This window comes from Equus przewalskii, chromosome 28 (genome assembly GCF_037783145.1).
Source record: "Equus przewalskii isolate Varuska chromosome 28, EquPr2, whole genome shotgun sequence".
NCBI classification, from domain to species: Eukaryota; Metazoa; Chordata; class Mammalia; order Perissodactyla; family Equidae; genus Equus; species Equus przewalskii.
The window spans coordinates 35,765,922-35,789,696 of record NC_091858.1 but is presented as its reverse complement, the minus strand read 5'-3'; the positions used below and the strand labels follow the sequence as shown (position 1 = coordinate 35,789,696).

Sequence of the window (23,775 nt, the reverse complement as noted above, 5' to 3'; positions counted from 1 at the left end):
CAAATTGTTTTAAAATAAGATATGTGACATTTCTTGCATATCAAAGTTTGTCTAGATTTTGCAAGCTAAGAGAGAAGCCCTGACTTCACTTTTGATGTTTAAATGCATTAACAATTCCGGAAGGACACACAAGAAAATGTTGAGAGCCGTTGACTGTGAGGAAGTTACCTGGCCAAGCCAGAAGGAGAACAGAAGGGACATGTACAATTTTTACATATTGTATTCTGAGCACTAATATTTATAGAATGAAAAAATCTTACTTGTTGAAAAGTCTGAAAATCAAAAAGGAAAATGCATATGTAAATAATAGCTAATGTTTCTCACTCTTATCTGCCATGGGCTGTCCATGTTTTAAGTCAATTGGTTTTCACAACAGACTTATGAAGCAGATGTGATTATCATTCCCTCCCTTTTTTGTTTTTCTTTTGGTGAGGAAGATTGGCCCTGAGCTGACATCTGTGCCAATCTTCCACTACTTTGTATGTGGGATGCCACCACAGCATGGCGTGATGAGTGGTGTGTAGGTCTGTGCCCTGGATGCGAACGCAAGAACCCTGGGCCACCAAAGCAGTGCATGAACTTAACCACTATACCACTGGGCCAACCTCATCCTCTCCCTTTTTTTAAATGAGGAATCTGACAAGCAACGAGTTTAAATAACTTGCCCTAAGTTATGTAGCCAATCAGTGGCAGAGCTAGAACCCAGGGTAGTCTGGCTCAAGAGCCTGTTCTTAACCACTATACTATGTTCGTTAAAATCACACACTATCAAAACCTAGAAAGTTAATTGATATGTAAATATCAGCTGTACATATTTTCTGATAAGATAATTCATGAACAACTATGTTTTAAATCAAATAACATAATTATTTATGTATTTGACAATCTCCTTTACAAATGATTTTTATTTTATCTCCAATTGCTAGCTTAATATATCACTCTGGAAAGACCAATTTCTAGAACGTCTTCTTTTGATATATTCTATTCTCTCAATTTTTTAAATCCTCAAATGTTATATTAGTTTTCTGTTTTAATTATCTTTTTAACTTTGGAATGTTGTTTTGTCAAAAGATAACATGTGGCCTTGAGTTGACAGTCTCTCATGGATTCATGGCCATCCACCTTTCCATGACATCTCAAGTTGTAGCTATTAATAGACTATTGAGACTGTTAACAGAGTCCTAATTAGAGTTAAATGTAATTATAATTAATGCTGTATGGTTATTCAAACTGAAATACGACACTTGGAAGAATATTTATATTTTAATAGAGAATACTTATATCCCTTTATAGTCAAAGATCCACAATTTGGGAATGATGCCAGTTTCTCCAGTCTTCATACTATAAACCTTTTGATGTGTATCTTCATACTGCTGAAGTTAATTTGATGCCATTTGCCCCGTTGGGAAGTGTTTGGTATTTCACTGATGCTCTTAGATTCTACCAAAGGCGGTAGCAAGGGTAGGTCATGTGGAAAGGATTACACCTCCACCCAGCTTTCTTAAATAACTGCACAGTCATGCAGAAGTTCAATTAAAGGTCAACTCTAAAAATCCAAATGTCAGGAAGTATTCAGCAATTATCTGTGCATTCTAGTCCTAACCTTTGAATGAAATGTAAATATCATTTTTTTTTTGTAGCATTTCTCAGTAAGAAGATTCATTAAGGCTCCACCCCACTCCATGTTTCTAGCAAGGAGGAATCTGTCACACTTTATAGATAAGGCTATTTGTGGTTGGACCTTCTCCTTACCACAGGACTTTTTAACACTGTGACTACTTCAACTCACAACACGTAAGTGTAGCCATGCCAGGATGTGTTCACTCTTGAACTCATGACACCATCACCCACCATGTTTGTTGTTTTGAACTTGGTGGATGGTTTTTAATTATCTGCCTCGTTGGCTTGACATGCAATAACTTCTTGTAACATTTTTTCAGCTCCCAAATACTCTGCACCCTTGGAAAACAAGAGCATACTGCCTCTTTATCCAAAACGACAAAGTAAAATTGAAGAAAATAAAATCCCGACTCTCTAGATTAATATTTCTCATTTTCACCTATACGGGCACGTATCTGTCCTGTGAAAGATTTTAATGAACTGAGTAATTAAGGAAGGATATTTTAAACTCTTTCAAAGGAGAATCCAAAGAACATGCACATATAGACAGTTAGCGACCCTGAAATGAATTTGCTAATAGACGCAAAATTCGTCAACATCCACGGGGCAATAATCAATTGCATCTCCTCCACACAAAATCCACTTGCAGGGCTGGTCCCATGGCTGAGTGGTTAAGTTTGTGCACTCAACTTTGGCAGCCCTGGGTTTCGCCAGTTCAGATCCTGGGTGCCGACCTAGCATTGCTCACCAAGCCATGCTGAACCTACAACTGGAATATACAACTAGGACCTACAACTAGAATATACAACTGTGTAATGGGGGCTTTGGGGAGAAGAAGAGGAAAAAAAAAAAGAAAAAGAAGATTGGCAACAGATGTTAGCTCAAGTGCCAATCTTAAAAGAAAAAAAATCCTTAAAAAAAAAAAAAGAGTTCATTTGCATCTCAGTGGTCAGGAACATTTGCATGGCTATCAGTTTTCTACAACTTTCAGAGTTGTAAAACAGCCTAAGGACAATGGGAGGCTGGGACCACTAAAGAATTAGTTAACCAGGAAGAGTGTGCTAGACTTTGAAAGCATACCCAGGAATTTTTTTGCCTGGGTCAATTTCATAATATTCTCTGACAAAAACTTACAAATTAATTCCACCTTTCTTTCTTCCTTCTTCTTCTTCCTTTTTTTTTTGGCTGAGGAAGATTGTCTCTGAGCTAGCATCTGTACCAATCTTCCTCCATTTTTTATGTGGGATGCCTGCCACAGCGTGTGCCTTGATAAACAGTGTGTAGGTCCACGCTTGGGGTCTGAACCTGTGAACCCCAGGCCACCGAAGAGGAGCATATGAACTTAACCACTATGCCACCAGGCTGGCCCCACATCTTTCTTTCTTTTAACAATTTCCCCACAGTAAAAAAATCCAAATAGAATAATCACTATTTTTATTGTATTACAGTACTTCACAATTTATTAGTTCCTTAGAATTTGGAAACTTTACTTATGAAAAGGATCAAAAATTTTGAAAACTTAGTTATGCAGAACATACATTTATGTTTTATTCTGAATTCCCACTGTATATTTTCCTAGATTATAGTTTGGAAATAGCAGTTTCTTTTCAATAATGGATCTTTTTTGTGTTAGTAAAAATACTTGAATGGGTTTAAAAATGTAATTTCTCAGTTATTTTGAAAAGTAAGTCTCAGTTCAGAGGCATTTGTGAGGGAGGATAGGATTGGTCCTGAAAAGACTTCTTACGACTATAACTTGAATCCAAGACCATAACAAGGTTCTTTTCAATTTTGTTGAAAATGACTTTAAATTAGTTAAGGCTTATTAAAAGTATGCCAGTATATGTAAATGACAGCTTAAATATATATTTTAAAGTTTTATAAGTAAGTAGTTTTATATAATAATTTACAAGACATTTTTAATATTAGGAAGATCATTTTATTGTATCTGGAACCCATATTTAATCTTTGGGCACAAGAGAAAAATTTCTTTCTCTTCGCCAAATGTATGAAAGATCTGAACTGACACTACAAGCATCCATCACGTTGTTACTTTTGCATAACCCCCAATGAAGACGTTAACACACTCACAAGCCTTTTTAATGTTTATTTCTCAAATCAAAACTATTTAATTACTGACATAGAGAACACCAAAGCACGTATCCAAAGTAAAGTGGTTTGTGTGTGTTTGCGTGGACATTTTTTTTGCCTGTTATACAGATATGCCACCCTGCAGCCACTCTAGGGGCCCTGAGGTTGGGGTATTATGAAGATCATTTCATTCTTTACATTCCAGTTAAAGATTCCCCTTCTACCTCACTTCACTCTGAGTTCTTCGCCACCTCTAGAAACCAAGAGAGATCAACGCCAGGATTAGGTTGTGCTCTGAGAGATGGAAGTGAGGCCCAGCTGGCTGCTGCCTGTCCATTGCAGAACGGAAGTGTGCAGGTCGGGGCTTCTGGGAACTAAACCTCTGAAGACTCGAAATGAGAAGAGGACGACGGCTTGTTGATTTGGGGGTGGCAGTGGGAAAGGGTTCTTTTTCCTTTTTATATTTTGGTGGGAATGGGAAGAGAAAAGTCTATTTTTCAAGAGGTAATCACGGAACAAGATTTGCGTAGGAGCCTGGAATTATCTGAGAGTGTCTAATAGAAGGAAATGTCATTGATTTCCCAAAAGATGCTGCAAAATTCTTGAGGGAAGGCAGGATGGGCTGAGGCTGACAGAAAGAAGAGCATATGGATCAGGCAGCAGTAGCCCATGACTCAAGCCAAAATTTGAGTCAACAACAAAATATTTGGATGGCTTGCAAAAGTTTACAAACACAGGTCATCTCAGGTTGATCATATTATTCTTTCTACTTCTGTCTACATTTTGAAATTTTCCATAATTAAAAAAGTTTAAAAAATTACCAATCAACATGCTGAAGTTAAAATATCTGTTTACTATGAGATCCTCCCAGACGAAATAACACAGTGAGATTGTTTTTAAAGATGCACCACACTGAGCCTGAGGCCCCAGTTCACAAAAACATGTGGCTGGCTGCACTACAGCAGACCAGCATTCGCCAAGATAATGGCTCAGCGAGTCAGAGATGAAGCCAATCTCTCTGAAGGAGCATTCTCTTTCTCCAGAGAGATTATAACTCATAACTCTCACATCAAGGTTGTTTTTCTCCCTGTGTAGTACTTAGCAGTATTTTCCTCCATCTTTGTGTAGATTTCCCTGTCTTCCATTTAAAAAACCTATACATTTGTACATGAGGACGTATATAACAAGCCTGGTTGAATTGATGCCACTCAAATCGATCCTTTGTTCAAAATGTTTCCTTTAGTTATAAGCATAAGGACTCCCTCTCAGGAAGAGATAAAATGCCAAGATCCACACGGACGCACACATTTCATAGCTTATATTTTACACAGAATCTCATTCTTTATGTTGACACAATAATGGCAGACAGCATGGCAAGCCAAGCTTTCAAAAAGTTAAAAACTTTCCTTTGCAAAAAAGAACTGTAAGTAGGACTTTAATTAAGGAGGATGCAAATAATTAGTCCCTATTTTTAAACATTGTTCTGACTTGCAGATTTTATTTATAGCTAACACACAGAGAATGGTCCTTGCTGTCTGTAGGAATGCTAGTTTTAAATGTTTCTAAGTATGTTCTAGCCATACCTTGGTAAACAGCTTTAAATCCAGGCGAGGCGATGCTGTCGTCAGACTGTAGATGCAGCCACATCTGGTTGCTCATACTCACGATAAGGTCAGGAACACTGGATCCAGTGAGTCTGCACAGAAGATAAAAGTTAAATCCACTATTGAAGACATCAAACATCTCTACTTTTACCTTAAATGGAGGGTCTTGATCCTTAAGCAAACAAGCCATAGACATATATATATAGCAAGATTTTCCTTCAGAGAATCAATAGCTACTTGAAATTTATATTTGTATTTAAACCTCGATACCACTGGTGTTTTTCAGTAATTATTCTATTCTGTAACCTCAAACATGTATTTTTTATTTTAAAAATCGACTGAGGATGACCAACCATCCCGTTTGTGTGGAATAGAAGGGCTTCTCTGGGTGCAGGACTTTCAGCACTAAAATTGGGCCAGGTCTGGAAAAACAGGAACAGTTGGTCATCTTATGTGATAGAGAGATACACCTTATTGCTGTGCGGTTATATAACACCACATTATCAACATGAAAGCATCTCAAAGCTGATGAACATTCTGGCTCCTTCACGAAATGCTTGGATTGTCAAGTCTGGCTCTATCATGTACCCTTTACCACAAAATGTCTTCTAAAAATATATCACAGGATGGAAGTTTATTCAACACTAGAAAGAAATGAGCTATCAAGACGTGAAAAGACATGGAGGAAACTGAAATGCATATGACTAAGTGAAGGAAGCCAATCTGAAAAGCCTACATACTGTGTGATTCCAACTCTATGACATTCTGGAAAAGGAAAACCAAGGAGATAGTAAAAAATTCAGTGTTTGCTAGGGATTGTGTGGGTTAGGGGGGTGAACAGGCAGAGCACAGAGGATTTTTAGGGCAGTGAAAATATTCTGCATGATACTATAATGATCGATACATGTCATTATACATTTGGCCAAACCCATAGAATGTATGAGACCAAGAGTGAACCCTAATGAAAACTGTGGACTCTGGATGATGATGACGTATCCACGTAGGTTTGTCCGTTGTAACAAATGGACCATCTGGTGGGGAGCATTGATAATGTTGGGGGTTGTGCATGTGTGTGGGGAGCAGGTGTTTGTGAAATCTCTGTACCATCTTCTCCATTTGCTGTGAACCTAAAACTGCTCTAAAAAATAAAGTTGTAGCATATATCTATATCTATATATCTACATATATATGGAGAGAGAGAGAGAGAGAGACAGAAACCAAAGGTAACCATACATTAAGAGAAAATTCACAAGAAGAACAGCATGCATAGCTGAAACAGATTCAGCAAATTTATTGAACATTCCCTTTGCATATTAATGTCCAGGTCACACTGAGTGGAAGTTTCAATGCAGCATTCATTATGTATTAACAAAACAGTCACATAGCAGCTGCTGTCAGCCAGTGAAAAGAAACACTAAATCCATTGACTGAACTCAACATGCTGACAGAAAAGCACGTTGAAATAGAAAAAGTGTGAGGAAAAAAAATCAATTCAACCAAAACAAATGTCTGCAATCAAATAGGAAGCTTTGCTTTCAGCCAAGTAGTTTTGGGAATATGAACACATGATTTGCCCCATCAATCATATAATCTGTCTATCAACCCAACATTCTCACCGCAGGCTTACAGTACACCTGATTCTTCAAAGGAAGATGACAACAGTCATTACAAGTGAAGTAACTTGTGCCATGTCACACACAAATTGAAAAAGAAGAAAATATTTCAGTGGGTGACAAGCAGTCACTTAAGAGGTATTTCTTTTTAAAGACTTTTCTTTGTAGGAAAGACTGTTTATTTATGTTTGGTTGTTTTATTTACTTGTTTGATTTGAAGAGAGATTTTTCTTTCTTCCCTATGCACACATATTATTAAAGTGTAACGTACCCCAAAGTGCACAGATTATAAAGATCTAGCATTAACGTCTACTTTGACTTATGGTTATAAAGTCACACATAACACATGTTCCTCCTGTGGTTAGTTCTTACAAGGAACATCTTTTTCTAGCCTTTTGCTGCCAATTACTCTCTGATGTATATCTCATGTATGTCTCTTGTAAGCATCACCAATTATTTTTACACTAATTTTAATTAATTTATATCTACTTCCAATCAGAGAGCTTTGCCTTTTATTTAGAATATTAATGGTAAATTAAAGTTCCTCTTTTCTTCTTTTTCCTTTCTTGATTAGTCAATTATTTTTTAACCATCTCTTCTGTCTAAGAGCTTGTTCCTTTTCCTCAACACTTCAAAGATGTCCTTTTGTTGTCTTTCTACTTCTTTTGCTATATTGAGAAGCTTTCTATCAATCTTACATTTGTTCTTTTGAAAATGTTTCTTCTTTTATGCTGCTGTTAAGATCTTTCTTTGTCCCGCTTTTCAGTAGATTTATCAGAATGTGTCAGCCTCAGGTTTTCCATGTATTATCCTGACTGGCTTGTAGAATTCCTTGAATCTCTATCTTGATGTCTGTTGTCAGTATTGCAAAATTCTTGGTGATAATGTCTTCAAATATTGGTTAAGTCCCATTTTCTCTATTGCTTTCTTCTGGAACTCCAATTACACACAAATTTTCTGCACATACATTTTTTTTCTACTTCAGTTTAAATATTTTCTACTAAACTATCTTCCAGGTCAAACCACATACATTGAGTTCTTTATGGCAGATACTGTATTTTTCAGTTCTTAAACTTCCATGTGACTCATTTGTGATATATTACAGTTTCCTGGTAAAATTCTTCATCATTACATTTATTTTCTTAAACATACATCATAGTTAACTATCAAAGTCCCTGAGTGATAACCATACTATCTGGATATCTTGTTCCTTTTTTATGTCTACCTCTTGGTTTGGGTCATTGGGTTCTGTTTCTGGACAGCTCAGGTAATTTTTGATTGAATGCCAGTTTCTGTGTAAAAACCATCTTACAAGCTCTGTATTTGTTGCCATTTTCCTCCTGGGAGGACTTAATTCTTGTCTGGCAATGACAGCGACCACCACGATCCAATCAGCCATTGGATGATTCATGGCTGCATTTCGGGCATGTTGTTTTCCCAGCGCTCACTCCTTCTCATGCCACAATCCAGAGGTTATGACATGTGTAAGGAGCTCTCCTCCTTGAAAAGACAGCCCTGGACACCCATCTTGGTCTCTCTAGCACTGTGAAAATTCCAACAGCTCTGCTAGCTTTCTAGACCATAAGCAGCACATTTCTGCCTTGTTTCTTTGCTTCCAATCCCAGAAAAGTCAGGATTGGGCAACTCCATCAAGGATTGAAGCCAATCAGATGCAGGGTCACATCCCTGTAATGCCCTTTTCTTTGACATCTTGGACCCTCAAGTCCTCACTGTTTTGATGTCCAATTCAGGGGCTCCCACATCCTGTGTCTCCCAAAACCACATTCTCTGAGCCACAGATTTCTGTTTGCAGTGGTGCCCTTAAGGGAGATTCAACAAATGCTCCTAAGGACAAAAGATTTGGGAAATATGAGATCTATCTTAATGCATATCCAATCTCCCTTGGTTTCTGTCTTCTAAAATCCTGGCTGCTTTATATTATTTGCCTATGCCTTGAAAGATCTGCTGAATCACTATTGTATTCAGCTTCCACAACTATTCTCAATGAGAAGTTAGGTCTGATATTTTGGGTAGGGAGGGGATTGCAATGGTTCATTTTCTATCTGGCTTAGTTTCTTTGACTTTCTTCTCCTCTTCTTGGATAACATTCCCTAGACTATGTGAATATATGATGGGAAGACTGGTTTTATTCATAGCCATTGTGAATAGCTACTCATTGTAGCTTAGGTTAAATTCACTGCTTTGGTTAAGAAAAGAAAGAGGAAAGAAAAAGGATCATCTTATCATAAAGTTTGTATAGACATAAGGAAGAAAGGATGCATAATAGTTGATTTTTTCTTACTCATTAATATAAATTGGCTTTTGAGTCGTATGTCAGAGGAGTGGAGGAGAAGGCTCTTTTTGTCTCCTTCTCGGCTTTTACCAACACTGCCTGGAGGTGGAGTCAGCATCCTTCTTGGTCTAAATTTCACACCACCATTCTCTACTCACTATTGAACCCCTTTGACTTTGAGATTCATGACATCAGTCAACTCTACTCCACTTCTCATCCCTGTCATCTCCCTTCATGTAGTCCACCGGTTTATTGTCAGCTCTTTCCATGGGTAGTCTGAGTGTCCACATGGATAATTCTTATGAAACAATTTATGGTTCCTTGCGCCTTTAACCCCAATGAGCTTCCCCTCCATTCCACTGTAGACACTGAAATTGCTGGTCAAAGCCTGTACTTTGCTACACTTTATAATAAAACTCTTAGGCTCCTAATCTTTCTCTCTGACCACATCTCCCTGTCTTTTAACTGTCATATGCTTGTACCGACGTGAAACCTACTCTTCAAATTCCTGGGGACTGTTATTCCTGCTTTCATCACATTTTACACATCCTGGACAACGTGGTTGATGCTTTGGTATACTGTCTCATCAGTCTTCCCAATTCTCTTAAAATCTTTCTTTCTTTCTGCACCACCTATCTGACAAAAACCCAAGTTGAGATCAATCCAACAATCTACTCTATCTTCCTATACATATACAATGAAAGTTGATGAAGAATTTGATGATTTATACTGATATATATTCTTGGTATCCAGATTCCAGCCAGCCAATCAACAACACACTTTTTTCCTGGGCCATAGTCAGCATATTTTCCCTTTATCTTTCACTAGCTATTGTCCCAAACCATCACCATTTTTCTCAAGCTCCTTCCAAATCCTTATTTCTCTTGCTCTCAGCAAATACCTTCATTTCTAAATATATGAGGAAAAACATTTAAGGCAATCAAAATGTGAAATTCCTGCCTCTCAGAATCTCCTAAATTCCTCCTGATACCATCAAACACCCAAGCACTAGAAGCAAAGTTCAGGAGCGACTTCCTTCTCTTGCCTTTCTCTCTCCTGACCAATCCGTTCATCAACAGGTCGCACGAACTACACTTCCTCAGCATTCCTTTCCCCATTTGCTTCTCTCCATCTCTACTTTCCTATTTGAGCATTTCATATCAACATCACAAAGGTAGCCTCCTAACTCAGCCTCCTGATTTCAGTGTCACCATCCTCCTAGACATTTGATTTAATTTTAAGTTGTGAAAAACAACTATCACAGAGAAAACTCTCACTCATTGAAGACACTTATACTGCCAAGTTAACTACTTTAGAAATAACTTCGAATGAAAATATTTGAATTCCTTATAGTTCTATGGTGAGCATCATTTTAATTCAGTCTTATATTAGTCTGCTGATTCACATAAAATTAAATTAGTAGGTGCATGGCTACACTACAAAGTTCCTTCAATCAAAAGTCAAATTAGGATGATTTGTGTCACTCTAGTTTTAGAATTTATGCCTGATACTTATTTGGCTGCTGTATTTATGAAAAGGATTTAAGATGGCTTGTTACAATTATTTTTTAATTAATATTTTAAAAAATACTTGAAAATAAAATATTTTTGTCTTTTAATTTTTAAAAATTAATTTAGAATTATTTAAAACTAAAGAAAATATTTTCCTTTTTGTTCCTCTTTCATGTCTCCAGAACTATTTTAGTTTCCTACCACTGATGAATGATTTATTTAAAACAAAGAAGCAAATGTTACTGTTATCCTTTGAAACAACTTATCTGTTTGAAAAAGGATTTTTTTCAATAATTTGTAACTGAAAAATAAATCAGATGCTACCTTTCATAAAATATTTTAACAGTCATCATAACACATACATTTTAACTGCTTTCTTTAAGATAGCCTCATTTTTCTCCAAAATTGACTTTATAATACATGATGTTTTGATTTACACTTAAAATTAAGTTTAAACCTTTAAAATGCTCATTTCAGTTGTATATTGGGCAATTGAAAAGTAAATGCTACGGCTAAGTTAAAAATTGGCCTAAAACTGACCTAGTGTGAAGTCTTTACAGTTCTTTAATGCCCGTAAATTTCATAAGTTCTGCAGGAAGTGTAGAAAATGCAGAGCTCTTTAAAATTAATGTTTTAGTTGACCATTTGTTGTAATTGGGTTGATACAGAGAGAGCTGGAGATTAATAAGGAGAAGTTAAGACCCAGTAATCTGTTCAGGCACCTGGGCACAACAATTCCTCTCAGGGATGGATAAAATACCTTTAGGAAGATTTGGAGATGCCTGATACTAATCCTTGGTGAAAGCTGGCAGACACGAAGCTGCAGAGCCAGAGTCATAAGTCAACTTGAGTCATCTAACAAACCAAGGCAGAAAGGATTTAAATTGTGGTCATAATTAGAATCTTTGGTTTCACACATCTTCAAATAAAGGACTGACCAAGCCTTGAGGGCAAATTAGCCTAGAAGGCAGCTCTGATGGGCATGCAAGTTTCTCAATCTATGCAGAACTCAACTGGCTCCTCAAGCATGGGAGGCACAGAGAACACATCTTTTTACATGGCATTTGCCAGGACAGGAGGAGAGGAACAAGACTCGGACTTATAAATCAAGCTGACTCTGAGAAATAAGGCAGTGGATTTATAGAATAAATTATCGTATTATTATGTATAATGTTAAACCTGGAGATAATCCATACATATGCTGAAGCTGTTGCAATTACTTGAAATTGACTCATGGACACATTTCATTCCAATGTGGCAGACTTTGCTCATTCCGCTGTAATCCATTCCAGCCAGGCAGCATAGAAGGTGATGAGTGAGTTATAGCAATCATCTGCAACCTCCACTTTAGATTCACTAAACAGCATCAGAATGATAAAGCCTTTCTAAGCAGAACTGTAGACAGAATGCCTAATCCAAACTTTGATCTTGCATGTCAAAGAAAAAAGTTTACTAAGGCCCCAAGTGAAGTTATTTTACAGGTTCCTGCAGGTGAGGACAGCCTGGACTATTTAAAAGTACATGGGCTACCAGTGCGGACATGGAGACTCTCTTTTTTTATTCTCCTTCCCACTAAGCACAGGTATGAACCATATGAACCCTGGAAATGGCACCAGAGACAAACAGAGGAACACTCTGGAAGGAAGTAGAGGAAGGCAAGCTGGTTTGGGACCCCAGGACCAGAGGACAGCACAGAGCAGGGTGTCTTGTGTGCTCCCACAAACAGAGGACTGACCAGACCCAGTATTTCCCCACTCTGACCAGCCAACAGAATGCTCCAGGTAAGCATATTCCTCTCTGGGATGCAACTGGTATCCCTCTCACACCACTAGGTAAAAAGGGTGATGGACAAAAGGGGCTGAGCAACAGAAAGATATCCGGACAGAAGGAATCTGCAGGAGAGACCCAGCCACACCAGTGACCCAATCCAGGAAGACCCTTTGTACAGATCAGAGGCTGACACTCCACTCTCCTCTAAAAGACATCTGGCACCAGCAAGGACAAGTGCGAGTTCCACTGGCACCACATCAACCAAGCCAACCAAGACAATACCTTAAAGGCTCTGATAATTGACCTGCCATTGGAAGCCCACCCTACAAAAGGTGGCCAAGACCTATATGCTAAGCGTAAGCAGGGTGACCGCTTGCTAAAAGAAGAGATTCATATAGTCCCCAGTGTGTCCTAACATGGTAGACAAAATAGCCAGTAAGCAACCATCCTACCAAAAGCCAAGAAAATCACAACTTGAATGAGAAAAGACAATCAACTAACAACACCTGAAATGAATCAGGTGCTAGAGTTACTTGACAAGGATCCTAAAGCAGCCATCATGTAAATGCTTCAAGAATCATTTAAAAATTCTCTACAAATAGATGAAAAAACTTAAAAATCTCAGCAAAGAAATAGAAGTTATAAAGGAAGATCCAGACGGAAATTACAGGACTAAAAGATACAACAGAAATTAAAATAAAAATCCCTAAATGGGCTTATAGTAGAGATGTGTGATGGTATCAGTGAACTTGAGAACAGATCAACAGAATTCCCCTACACTGAACAGAAGAGAGAATATAGACTGAAAGAAAAGTCAGCAAAGCCTAGGGATCTGGGGGACACAGACAAGGTCAAACCTTTGTATAATCAGAGTCTCAGAAGGAGAAAAGAAAGACTAAAAGGATATTTGAAGAAATACTTGCTGAAACTCCCCAAATTTTGTGAAACACATAAACCTACAGTTGCAAGAAACGACGTAAACCTCAGACAGGGTAAACCCAAGTAAATCTATGACAAGAAACATCCAACTAAACTTTTGAAAACTAAAGACAAAGAACAATATCTTGAAAACAGCCAGAAAGGAATGACTCATTACCTGTAGGAAAACACCCATTTGCATGTCAGTGGATTTCCTGACCACTGGAGGCCAGAAGGAAGTGTCACAAAATTCTTCATGTTTTGAAAGAAAAGAAGGGTCAACCATAAATTCTATATCCAGAGAATGTATTCTTCAGAAATAAAAGGAAAATTTAAAAAAATTCTCCAAGATCCCGTTGATAGTAGATCTAACCTTAGTGATTGGCTAAAAGAAGTTCTTCAGAAAGAAAGGAAATGCTAACAGGACGAGCTTGGAGCATTGAAAGGAAGGGGGAGCAGAGAACAGAGCAGAACATAAGGGAGTATAAAGTAGATCATTCTTTCATAGTGAGTTCTGTAAATCATATTTAATGATCAAAACAAAAATTGTAACACCCTCTGATACTTAAGATCATGATATTTAAAAGCTGGGAAGCTAAAGGGACCTAAATTGTAGCAAGGTTTCCACAGTTCATTTGAAGTGGTAAATGTTGACAGCAGTGAACAATGGCCCCACAGATGTCCACGTCCTCTTCCCTGGAACCTGTGAATGTTATTTTATATGGCAATGATTTTGCAACTGTGCTCAAGTTAAGCATCTAAAGGTGGGGAGATTATACTGGATTTCCTAGGTGGGCTTTAAATGCAATCACAAGTGTCCTCATGAAGCAGAGGGAGTCTTGAGATAGACGAGAAGAAAGCAGTGTGAACTTGGAGGTCGAGATTGAAGTGATGGGGCCACAAGTCAAGATATGCTCACAGCCATCAAAAGCTGGAAGAATCTCGGAATAGATTCTACCCCAGAGCCTCTGGAGGGAGTGTGGCTCCTTGGCACCTTGATTTTGGCCAAGTGAAGCTGATTTTGGACTTGTGGCCTCCAGAACTATGAGAGTATAAATTTCTGTTGTTTAAGCCACCAAGTTCATCATAATTTGCTATAGCAACAAGAAGAAATTCACACATCCGTAGATAGTTATAAGTCACGTATGTACATTGTAATACCCAGTGCAACCATTTTGAAAACTATACAAAGAGATACATTTAAGGACACTATAAATAAATTAAGATGGAATCCTAAAAAAAAAAAGAAAAGTTGAATTAACCCATAGGAAGGAAAGAAAAAAGGAAACAGAGAAACCAGAACCAGAGGAAACAAATAGAAAACAAGGAATAAAATGTCATATGTAAACACTAACATATCGATAATAATCTTAAACTTAAATGGTCTAATCATCAAAAGACAGAGAGAGGCAGAGTGGATAAGATCATGACCCAAATACATGCTGTTACATGAAACCACTTCAAACTCAACGACATAGCTAAGTTTGCAAGTAGAAGGATGAACAAAATACACCATGAAAATATTGATTGCAAAAGCAGGAGTGGCCACAAAAAGGCCGAAGTGGCCATATTAATATTGAATAAAGTAGACCTAAGAGCAAAAAATAATTACTAAAGACAAAGACAAAAAACAATTACTAAAGACATTATATAATCATAAAAGGATCCACCAAGAAGACATATAAATCCTGAATATGCATACTCCAAACATCAGAACTTCAAAATACATGAAGCAAAAACAAAGCTGAAAGAAGAAACAGACAAATTCACCAGTACAGCTGAGGAATTCAAACAGCCCATTTATAGCAATTGGACAGAAAATCAGCAAGGTTATAGAAGATCTGAATAACACAATCAACCAACAGGACCTAAGTGACAGATACATAACACACCCCCTAACAGCAGCAGAACACACGGGTTTTATATGCTTCTATGGAATATTCACCAAGGGAGACCATATTCTGGGCCAGAAAATAGACCTCAGCACATTAAAGGAATTTAAATAATACTGAATGCAGTCTTTCACCATAGCGGAATCAAACTAGAAATTATTAACAAAAAGGCAACAGGAAAATTTCTAAACACATGGAAATTAAACAACACATAGTTAAATAATCTATGATCCAAAAAGGAAGTCTCACTGAAGCAAAATTACATAGAACTGAATGAAAATGAGAACAAAATATATAAAAAACACATGAAATGCAGCTAAAAGAGTGCCAAGAGGAACATTTATTACACTACATGACTGCATTAGATAGGAGGAAAGGTGTGAAATAATTAGCTAAGTTCTTACATCTAGAAACTATAAAAAGTAAAGCAAAATAAACCCAAAGTGTGATAAAGATCAAAAATCAATGAAATCGCAAAGAGAGAAAAAATGGAAAAAAAATGAAACAAAACCAATTTCTTATAAAAATCAACATAACTAATACATTTCTAAGACAACCAGGAGAGGAGTGAGAGAGAGAGAGAAAGAAACAAAGAAGACACAAATTACCAATATCAGGAATAAAATAGTGAGTATTATTACAGACTCACCAGTCATTAAAAGGATGATAAGGAAATATTACTAACAATTTAGACTCATAAATTTGACAAGTTATCTAAAATGGACTAATTCCTCAAAAACTGCAAAACTACCAGAACTCAACCAAGATGAAACGGACAATCCAAATAGCCCTATATCATCATAGAAATGGATGCTGGAATTAAAAAGCTCTCTTCAAATCAATCTGCAGACCCAGATGGTTTCACCGGAGAATTCTACCAATCTTTTACAGAATAATTGACACCAAGTTTTCATAAACTCTTCCAGAAAATAATAGAGGAAGGGATATTTCCTAATTCATTTAATGAGAAGTTTATTAATCTGATACTAAAACCAGAGAAAGTCAAAGAAGGAAGGAAGGGAGGGAGGAAGGAAGGAAAGAAATGGAAGGAAGGAAGGAAGGAAGGAAGGAAGGAAGGAAGGAAGGACGGAAACTATAGACCAATCTCTCTCATGAACTTAGACACACACATCTTCAACAAAATACTAGACAACTGAATCCAATAATGTATAACAAGAATTATTCTCCCTCACAAAGTAGAATTTATTCCAGTCATGCAAAGCGGGTTCAGCAGTCAGAAGTCAGTCATGTAATTTACCATATGAACAAGCTAAAAAAGGAAAATTATATACTCACATTAGCTGACACAACAAAAGCATTTGATAAATGACAGGACATATCTTGTTTATGAATTGGAAGCCTCAACATAGTAAACATATCAATTCTCTCCAATTGTTCAACAGGTTTAATTCAATTCTTATCACAATCCCAGAAAGGTCTTTATACATATATACAAGATTATTCTAAAATTTATATGGACTGGCACAGGCCCTAGAATAGGTAAAAATATTAAATAGCTAAAAATGACAGACTCCTTAGACTGGACACCAAAAGCACAAGTTATGAAAGAAAAGTTCATAAATTGGATCTCATCTAAAGTAAAAACTTTTGCTCTGTGAAGACCCAAATGAAGAGGGTAAAGAGACAAGTAAGAAAAGATATTCGCAAACCACATATACTACAAAGGACTATTATCTAGAATATACAGGGAACTCTCAAAAGTTAATGGTAAAAAATTCCAAACAATCCAATCAGAAAATGGGAAAAACACATATGGACATTTTACCAAAGAGGATGTACAGATGGCAAACAAGGACATAAAAAGATGTTTACATCATTAGCCATCAGGAAAAGGCAAATTAAAACCACAAACATATATCACTACAAACCTATTAGGGCAGGAAAAACAAAAGTGACAACACCAAATGCTGATGAAGATGTGAGAAACTGGATGGCTTATGCCCTGCTGGTGGGAATGTGAAATAACAGCCACTCTGGAAAACAGTTCAGCAGTTTCTTGCAAAATTAAACATGCAACTAACATACAACCCAGTGATCACCCTCCTGGGGATCTGTCCAAGAGAAATGACAACTCATGTTCACACTAAATTATGTATACAAATGACCAGAGCAGCTTTATTCATAATAGTCAAAACTGGAAGCAATGTAGATGCCCTGCAGTGTGCAGATGTGAAAGGACGTGTGAAGGAAATTCATGCCATGGAATACCAGTCAGCCATAAAAAGGAATGAACTATTGAAGCACACAATATCCATGGAATTTTGCTGAGTGAGAAAAGGCAATCATAAAAAGTTACACAGTGTATGATTCTATGCATGTAACATCGTTATAATGACAGAATTTTCCAGATGCAATACAGAGAGTGGTTGTCAGGGTCAAGGATGCAACAGGAGAGAGGGAGATGGAGGGATGATAAAGGGCAACATGAGTGAACTCTGTATTATTAGAATGCTCTGTGCTATGACTGTGGTGGTGGATACAATTACTTAAAAAGACATTAAAATTGTATAGAACTTGATATGCAAACACGAATACAAGTAAAACTGGGGAGATCTGAATAAGATTGGTGAATCATACGAATGTCAATATCCTGGTTGTGATGTTTTATTATAGATTCGCAAAATGTTAGCATTGGGGAAACTGGCCGAAGAAACAGGGGTGGCTTTGTATTAACACTTGGGGTTCAAATAGCAGTTAGGCAGCCTGCGTCAGAGCTCTTCTTGTCTTCATCTAGTCAATGGAAACAATACTCTTGTCACAAGACTCAAGAGATAATGCAGGTACAGATTCAGGAAATGACAGTTCAAGCTCCTTTTTCCTTCTTCCTTTCTGGTATATTCCATTTCCAAAGACCAGTCTGAACACTGCAGAATTCAGCATGTTGTATTATATTAAGGCAGAAATAATAACTACAGCAATATAATAACATCTTCTCTTTGCACTGTCTTTTTACCCTTTTTAAAACAATTTTTCATTAACCATTCCATTTTATACTTACAACAATCCTTTGAGGTTGCAAAACATAAGATAGGCAGCCAGGCTGGTTGCACTGTAAATGCATGCCCTTTGTTGTTTTAAATGCACTTGTTCCCCCAAAAGAGAATAGCTTCAGCTTTGAGGTTAATTTCGTGTCAAAAACACACAATACAAACGTTAAATGCTTTTGACTGATGAATCATGGCAAAGAGATCCTCAGTTCTTCAGGTTAACAGTGTATAAAGGAAGGCATGTATTTGTTGGCTCCTTGGAGAAAACAGCCACAGTGAGTCAGTACTGGTCATATAATTGGCAGAACAGTTGGAAAATGACTCAGTTTGTCTAGACCCCAAATTAGCTGGAACTAACCCCATCCCACCTCCCGCAGGTGCTGCGATTGGGCTGTTTCCCTTTGAACCTATGGCTTCTTCTCCTCCGTAGTAAGGTTGCCCCCAAAGACAGCTTCCCATGGACCCCCAAGGTCCTGGGTCAGCTTGTTTTCCCAGAGACCCCTGAAACAGCTGGTACCCCAAATCTAAAATGGCAGCATCCAGCAGTCTGGCTATTTCCGCCTGGATGGGGTTATTCGGACAGCGTATCTAGATGCCGTAGGGTGTCCGGAGAGGGGTCTGCCCAGGCCAAGACTCTCCAGGGGTGACAATGAAGGTTGGGCAGCCTCTGCCTTCGCCACTTGCTGACCACCCCCTAAAACCTATTGTTGCCCCCCTGCGAGTCCCACTGCAATGTCTGAATTTCAATAAATATTTCTGGAAAGAATCAAGCAAGAAAGCTTCCAGATACAGAGTGGGAGAAAGGGAAGTTAACAAGGGATAAAGTTTAAGGCAAGAACACAGCGATGGCATTTGAGTCTGATCTGTATTATCAGATGTGTTCATGCTCCCAGGCAATGCCATTATGGGGATAACGTGAAGAAAAACAGTTGCGATCATGCGATTCCACAGTTCTAAGAACCTAAAGAGGGTACTTGATTTCTAATCGTGAAAAATGGGTTTTTATCTAGAGAGCATTTAAGCAGCTATCTTTATGTACTTATTCCTAACATAAACTGCTTGAGCTTTTCTGCAAAGCACTGAGCTATATAGTGATTGACTCCTCTGATAATATCAATGATATAAAGCACGGAAACATCAGTTTTTAGTGTTTTCTTTTTTATGGCTGTTCCACAGTCTTTTAATAAAAAGAGAATAATGCCCTTTAGCTCAGGACCTTCAGACAACAGCAGGGGGAGGCGGCCATAGTGATATAATGTCCGGGGCAGCTTCTAGAAGCAAGAAGCAGTTTAAAGAATAATGGTTCAACCAGCCATAGAATAACTAGTACCCTTATCAGTTAATCCACAAACCTAGTCAGGCAGAGGCAATACTACTAGCTCACAGATGGTCCCGATGTTGGCTATTCATCCCCTTAGAGGGATGGACATCGAAAACCTGTAACATGTGCCCGCAATCTCCAGGACATCCTGAACTGAATGCAATCTTCCCATCACCAATTTTTAATAAGGGCAGAGGCCAGAGGGAAGCCATGAGGAATGAGATCTCCAGATGCAGTTCTGCTGCAAATTAAATTTGAGAAAATTATTAATATATATTCTTGGAAGGATCTCAATAGAGATTTGTTAAGTAAGTCATTTGTCTGTCATTCTATAAAAGTAACCTGAGTAAATTCATCCATCTCTTGGGAGGATTAGACAATTAAAGAGTCCCCTAACATTCAGGTGTTCTCTTTATGTATCAAGAAAGTTAAGCAAATAAAAGCCATTAATGGGAATTAGAAGTTTTAAAACCGTATTTAGGATGAGATAGGTTAAGCTGTTTAACTTTCTAAATTTCCCCTGAATATCGAGATCTGACTAGAATTCCGAAAGGGAATTCTAGCCCTCCCTAAAACAGAACCTACAAAATACTGAGCTTTAGGTAGTAAATACCATACAGAAGTTTCTTAACTCAAATTGTATTTGAAATATGTCTCATGAGATTCAACGATTCTATACACTGTCCTCTATTTAACTATCCCAGCCTATGTGTCATTGCTCCAATTAGATGTTAAACTCCACGCTGACAATCATGTCTGAGATACAAGTAGTCAAAAGTATTTGTGATGTATTTTCTAAAATTACCTGTGTATTCACAGATACCAACTGTGATTCTCAGTTTTTTTTCTTTTTTTTTCCTGTAATTTTGTAAACTAAGGAAATGGCGTATCTCTTCTCTGCTGCAGCTGATTAAATGCCCAAGTGATCCTCGTTACATTATGTTTCCCAAAGGGCATCTCAGTTTGATTCAGTTGGCTATTTAGCTTTTCATTTATAGATCCGAGCCAGCGAGAGGAAGTTATAATAACACTATGTCAACATAATACATAGTTTGCTATTGCTCTCTTAACAATAAATAGCATTAAAAAAATGGGTGTATGACTTCAGATCTTTAATAGTGACCTAAGGGACTTTATATGGCACTACTTTGCCACATTTATATTTTGTATTTATTTGAAAATTTCTCTCATTTGTTTTCGTGACATCCTTTCTTAAATTAGACATTATGGTAATAATAAAGCTATTTTGAGTGGGGCTTGCATTTCTTAGCTCTCCAGTGTGTTCATTGCATTATTTCATTTTTCTCCTTACCACAGGCAGGAAAAGTTTATTATATATATTTTATAGTCACGAAAACAGAGGTACAGAGAGGTAAAGTGACATCCCTCAGGGCCACAGAGATAGTTAATAGCAAAACTAGAGCTAGAAACTCCATCCTTGGCTTCCTGGCCCCATATCTATCCAATTTATCATGACATATACTGCTCCAGACGAATGCCAGGCTGAAAGCATGCAATCAACATGGAAGCTTGCAAACAATGCAGATGTCCGGGCCCCACCCTGTAGCAATCTGTACTTTTAGAAATAAAAGTAACTTTTGCCTAGTAAATTGTCAAAAAAGAATATCTATTTGGTGATGGTGTGAGAAACCAGGGACATGCATACACCGTGGTGGAAGAGTAAATTGATGTAAACTGTAGGGGGGGTGGATCAATGGAAAAGGATAACCATGTAAATGGAGATAGCCATTGCCCCGGAAAGCCCTCTACTGGAAATTTTCCTGAAGGCACATAAAACAAGTGTGACAATGTATTTGTGCAGAGTTTTTTACTGCAAACCTGCTTAGAAATGCCCAAGAATGGGGTGGGCGGGGAAACAAAAGACTACCAGTGAGAATCCGTTAAAAACATGGCACATCCATAGGTAATGGTAAGGAATACAGATGGTGGAGCAGAATCACTGGGCTTGAGTACCTGCTCCAACGCATATTAGGTTTGTGAATTGGGGTAAATCCTTTAGTCTTACCCAAGCCTCAGTTTCATCATTTATCAGATGAGGATACTGTTAACCTCTAATTCACAGGATTAAAGTGAGGACCAAATAAGATAAAATGACTCAGGCATTTAGCACAATGTATCGAATATAAGAGATACTCAATAAATATTAGCTATGAAGTTACCAGTGCTATTATTATAATTGTTATCATAAGTCATGGGTCAGTAACATGATCTTAGTTACTATTATTGATAGTAGTAATGGACCAAAAAAATGATGAGATAGAGGTATGTCCTGTCAGGGAAAGACATCCAGGATATAATAAATGAAAAGAATATGTTCCCAATGTGATGAGAGTACAGGTGCTTTAGTTTTTAAAGGCAGAGATAGCATGTTCAGCTACAGCACTTTTTAAAATGTGAACTGCCTTATAAGTAACTGCTAAATAAGAGAATGAGTGAGTGAGTACAATAGCCGGTACTGGTTTTTTTTTTCCCTAGTAGAAAAATAAGTTGAAGTTATCAGAGGCAAGCTTTCTCACAAATAAAGAGCAAACCTCAGCAATGTACAAGTAGACTAAGCAAAAAGCAAAGATCCTGCAGAATGACTTCCACTAATGAAAGAAGTTTCTAGCTTAGTAATTTCAGCAGCCACTGCACAAAGCTCTCTGTGCAAGGTGCAAAAGCAGATGAAGATGCTACAAAGATGGTTCCCTCTGAGCTGAAGGCCCTGATGAGTGAGGATACCCCTGGATTGTAGTTTTGGTTTTGATAGAACAGGTCTCATAGAAAGCGACAACACTGTCCTCTGGGCCCTGCATCTGGAAGTAGTTGAAACCGTCAGGGTGAAGCCCTGCAGAGCAGATTGTAACTCTGGGGGCAAGGCCAGTGCAGGGGTTCCTACGCTCACGTTTATGGCAAGGCTGTCACTGTGTGCCAGGACAGAGATCCACAGACACACAGTGAGTTACCCCAACACTGTTTTCCCCTATCTCTGTTACTTTTGATATGCAGTTTTATAGAATGCAAGGGCTTTGGGGAGACATATGGCATTCTTCTAGAAAATAATCATTTTTCCAAAAACACTGATAATGTTACACCACAGAGAAGTAGAAAGAGAGGAGCTGAGAGGGAGGAGTGGGTTGAGAAACTCATAGTTTTACTTTCTACTCGTCTATATATTCTTTTTTCCATAATTTTTAATGATTTGGAAAAAATGATACAGACAAAATGCAATCGTGAATTAGTTGTCATGTGAAATTAGATTTGGAAGCTACTAATGAGGTGTATATGGCATTTATTAAACACGTGAGTCAGAACAGGAAGTGTGCACCTGAATCTCAAGGATATGTCAATGTGCCTGCATATAAGTGCACGTGGGAGGAAAGAAGAGAAGGGGAATTATGTACTTACACATACAAGACTGTTCTGGTATCCCCCACTTTCCCAGCATCACCCACTGTCAGGGTGTCATAGCCTCGTTCCAATTCAAACTCCTCAAAGGCAAGCTTGATGACCTGAATCAAAGGCAAAAGATAATGATTTAGCATCACAGGAAATTTAAATATTGCAAATATTCAGTTGTAGTATTAATTTTTGCTCCTCACTTCCATTGTATTTCACACGATTTCAAGCTGCTTTTTAAGTAACTGTATGGATAACTATATACATTTGAGAGCCCTCAATTATAGAATTTTATGGAATTCAAAATTGCTATTACTACAAAGATATTTATTATCAGCTCTGACAATGAAATGACACTTTAATTCAAATATCTATCAAACACTTAACATTTATAGTCTTTGGAATGACTGAAAGATAACTCGGTATAAGCAAAAGAAATGTTGATTGAAGTTAATGAGATATATTTTGAGGACACCCAGAACACCCTGAAATAAACATTTAAAAGTTATGTATGTAGATTTCATCTAATTATCCATATCAACATACAGAAAAAGACCTTTTGAGGCTAGAAAGTTGTCCTCTACATTTAACTTTGCAAAGCTTTGAAGTTTTTTGTTTTTGTTTTGATAAATAACGCTTTTTCCAGGGGCCGGCCCGGTGGCGCAGCAGTTAAGTTCGCATGTTCCGCTTCTCGGCAGCCCAGGGATTGCCACTTCGGATCCCAGGTGCGGACAT

At 37.7% G+C, this 23,775-nt stretch overlaps 1 protein-coding gene across 2 annotated transcripts in view; it reads right to left on the bottom strand.

The window, feature by feature from the left end:
• CSMD1 (CUB and Sushi multiple domains 1) overlaps nucleotides 1-23,775 on the bottom strand; it is a 1,831,060-nt gene that overhangs the window by 438,849 nt on the left and 1,368,436 nt on the right. For both annotated transcript variants that reach the window (XM_070598372.1, XM_070598373.1), the window contains exons 11-12: nucleotides 23,050-23,153; nucleotides 5,295-5,407 (exon numbers count right to left, since the gene is read on the bottom strand). In XM_070598372.1, the coding sequence (XP_070454473.1) occupies nucleotides 5,295-5,407; nucleotides 23,050-23,153 (217 nt within the window). The remainder of the gene's footprint in view (nucleotides 1-5,294; nucleotides 5,408-23,049; nucleotides 23,154-23,775) is intronic.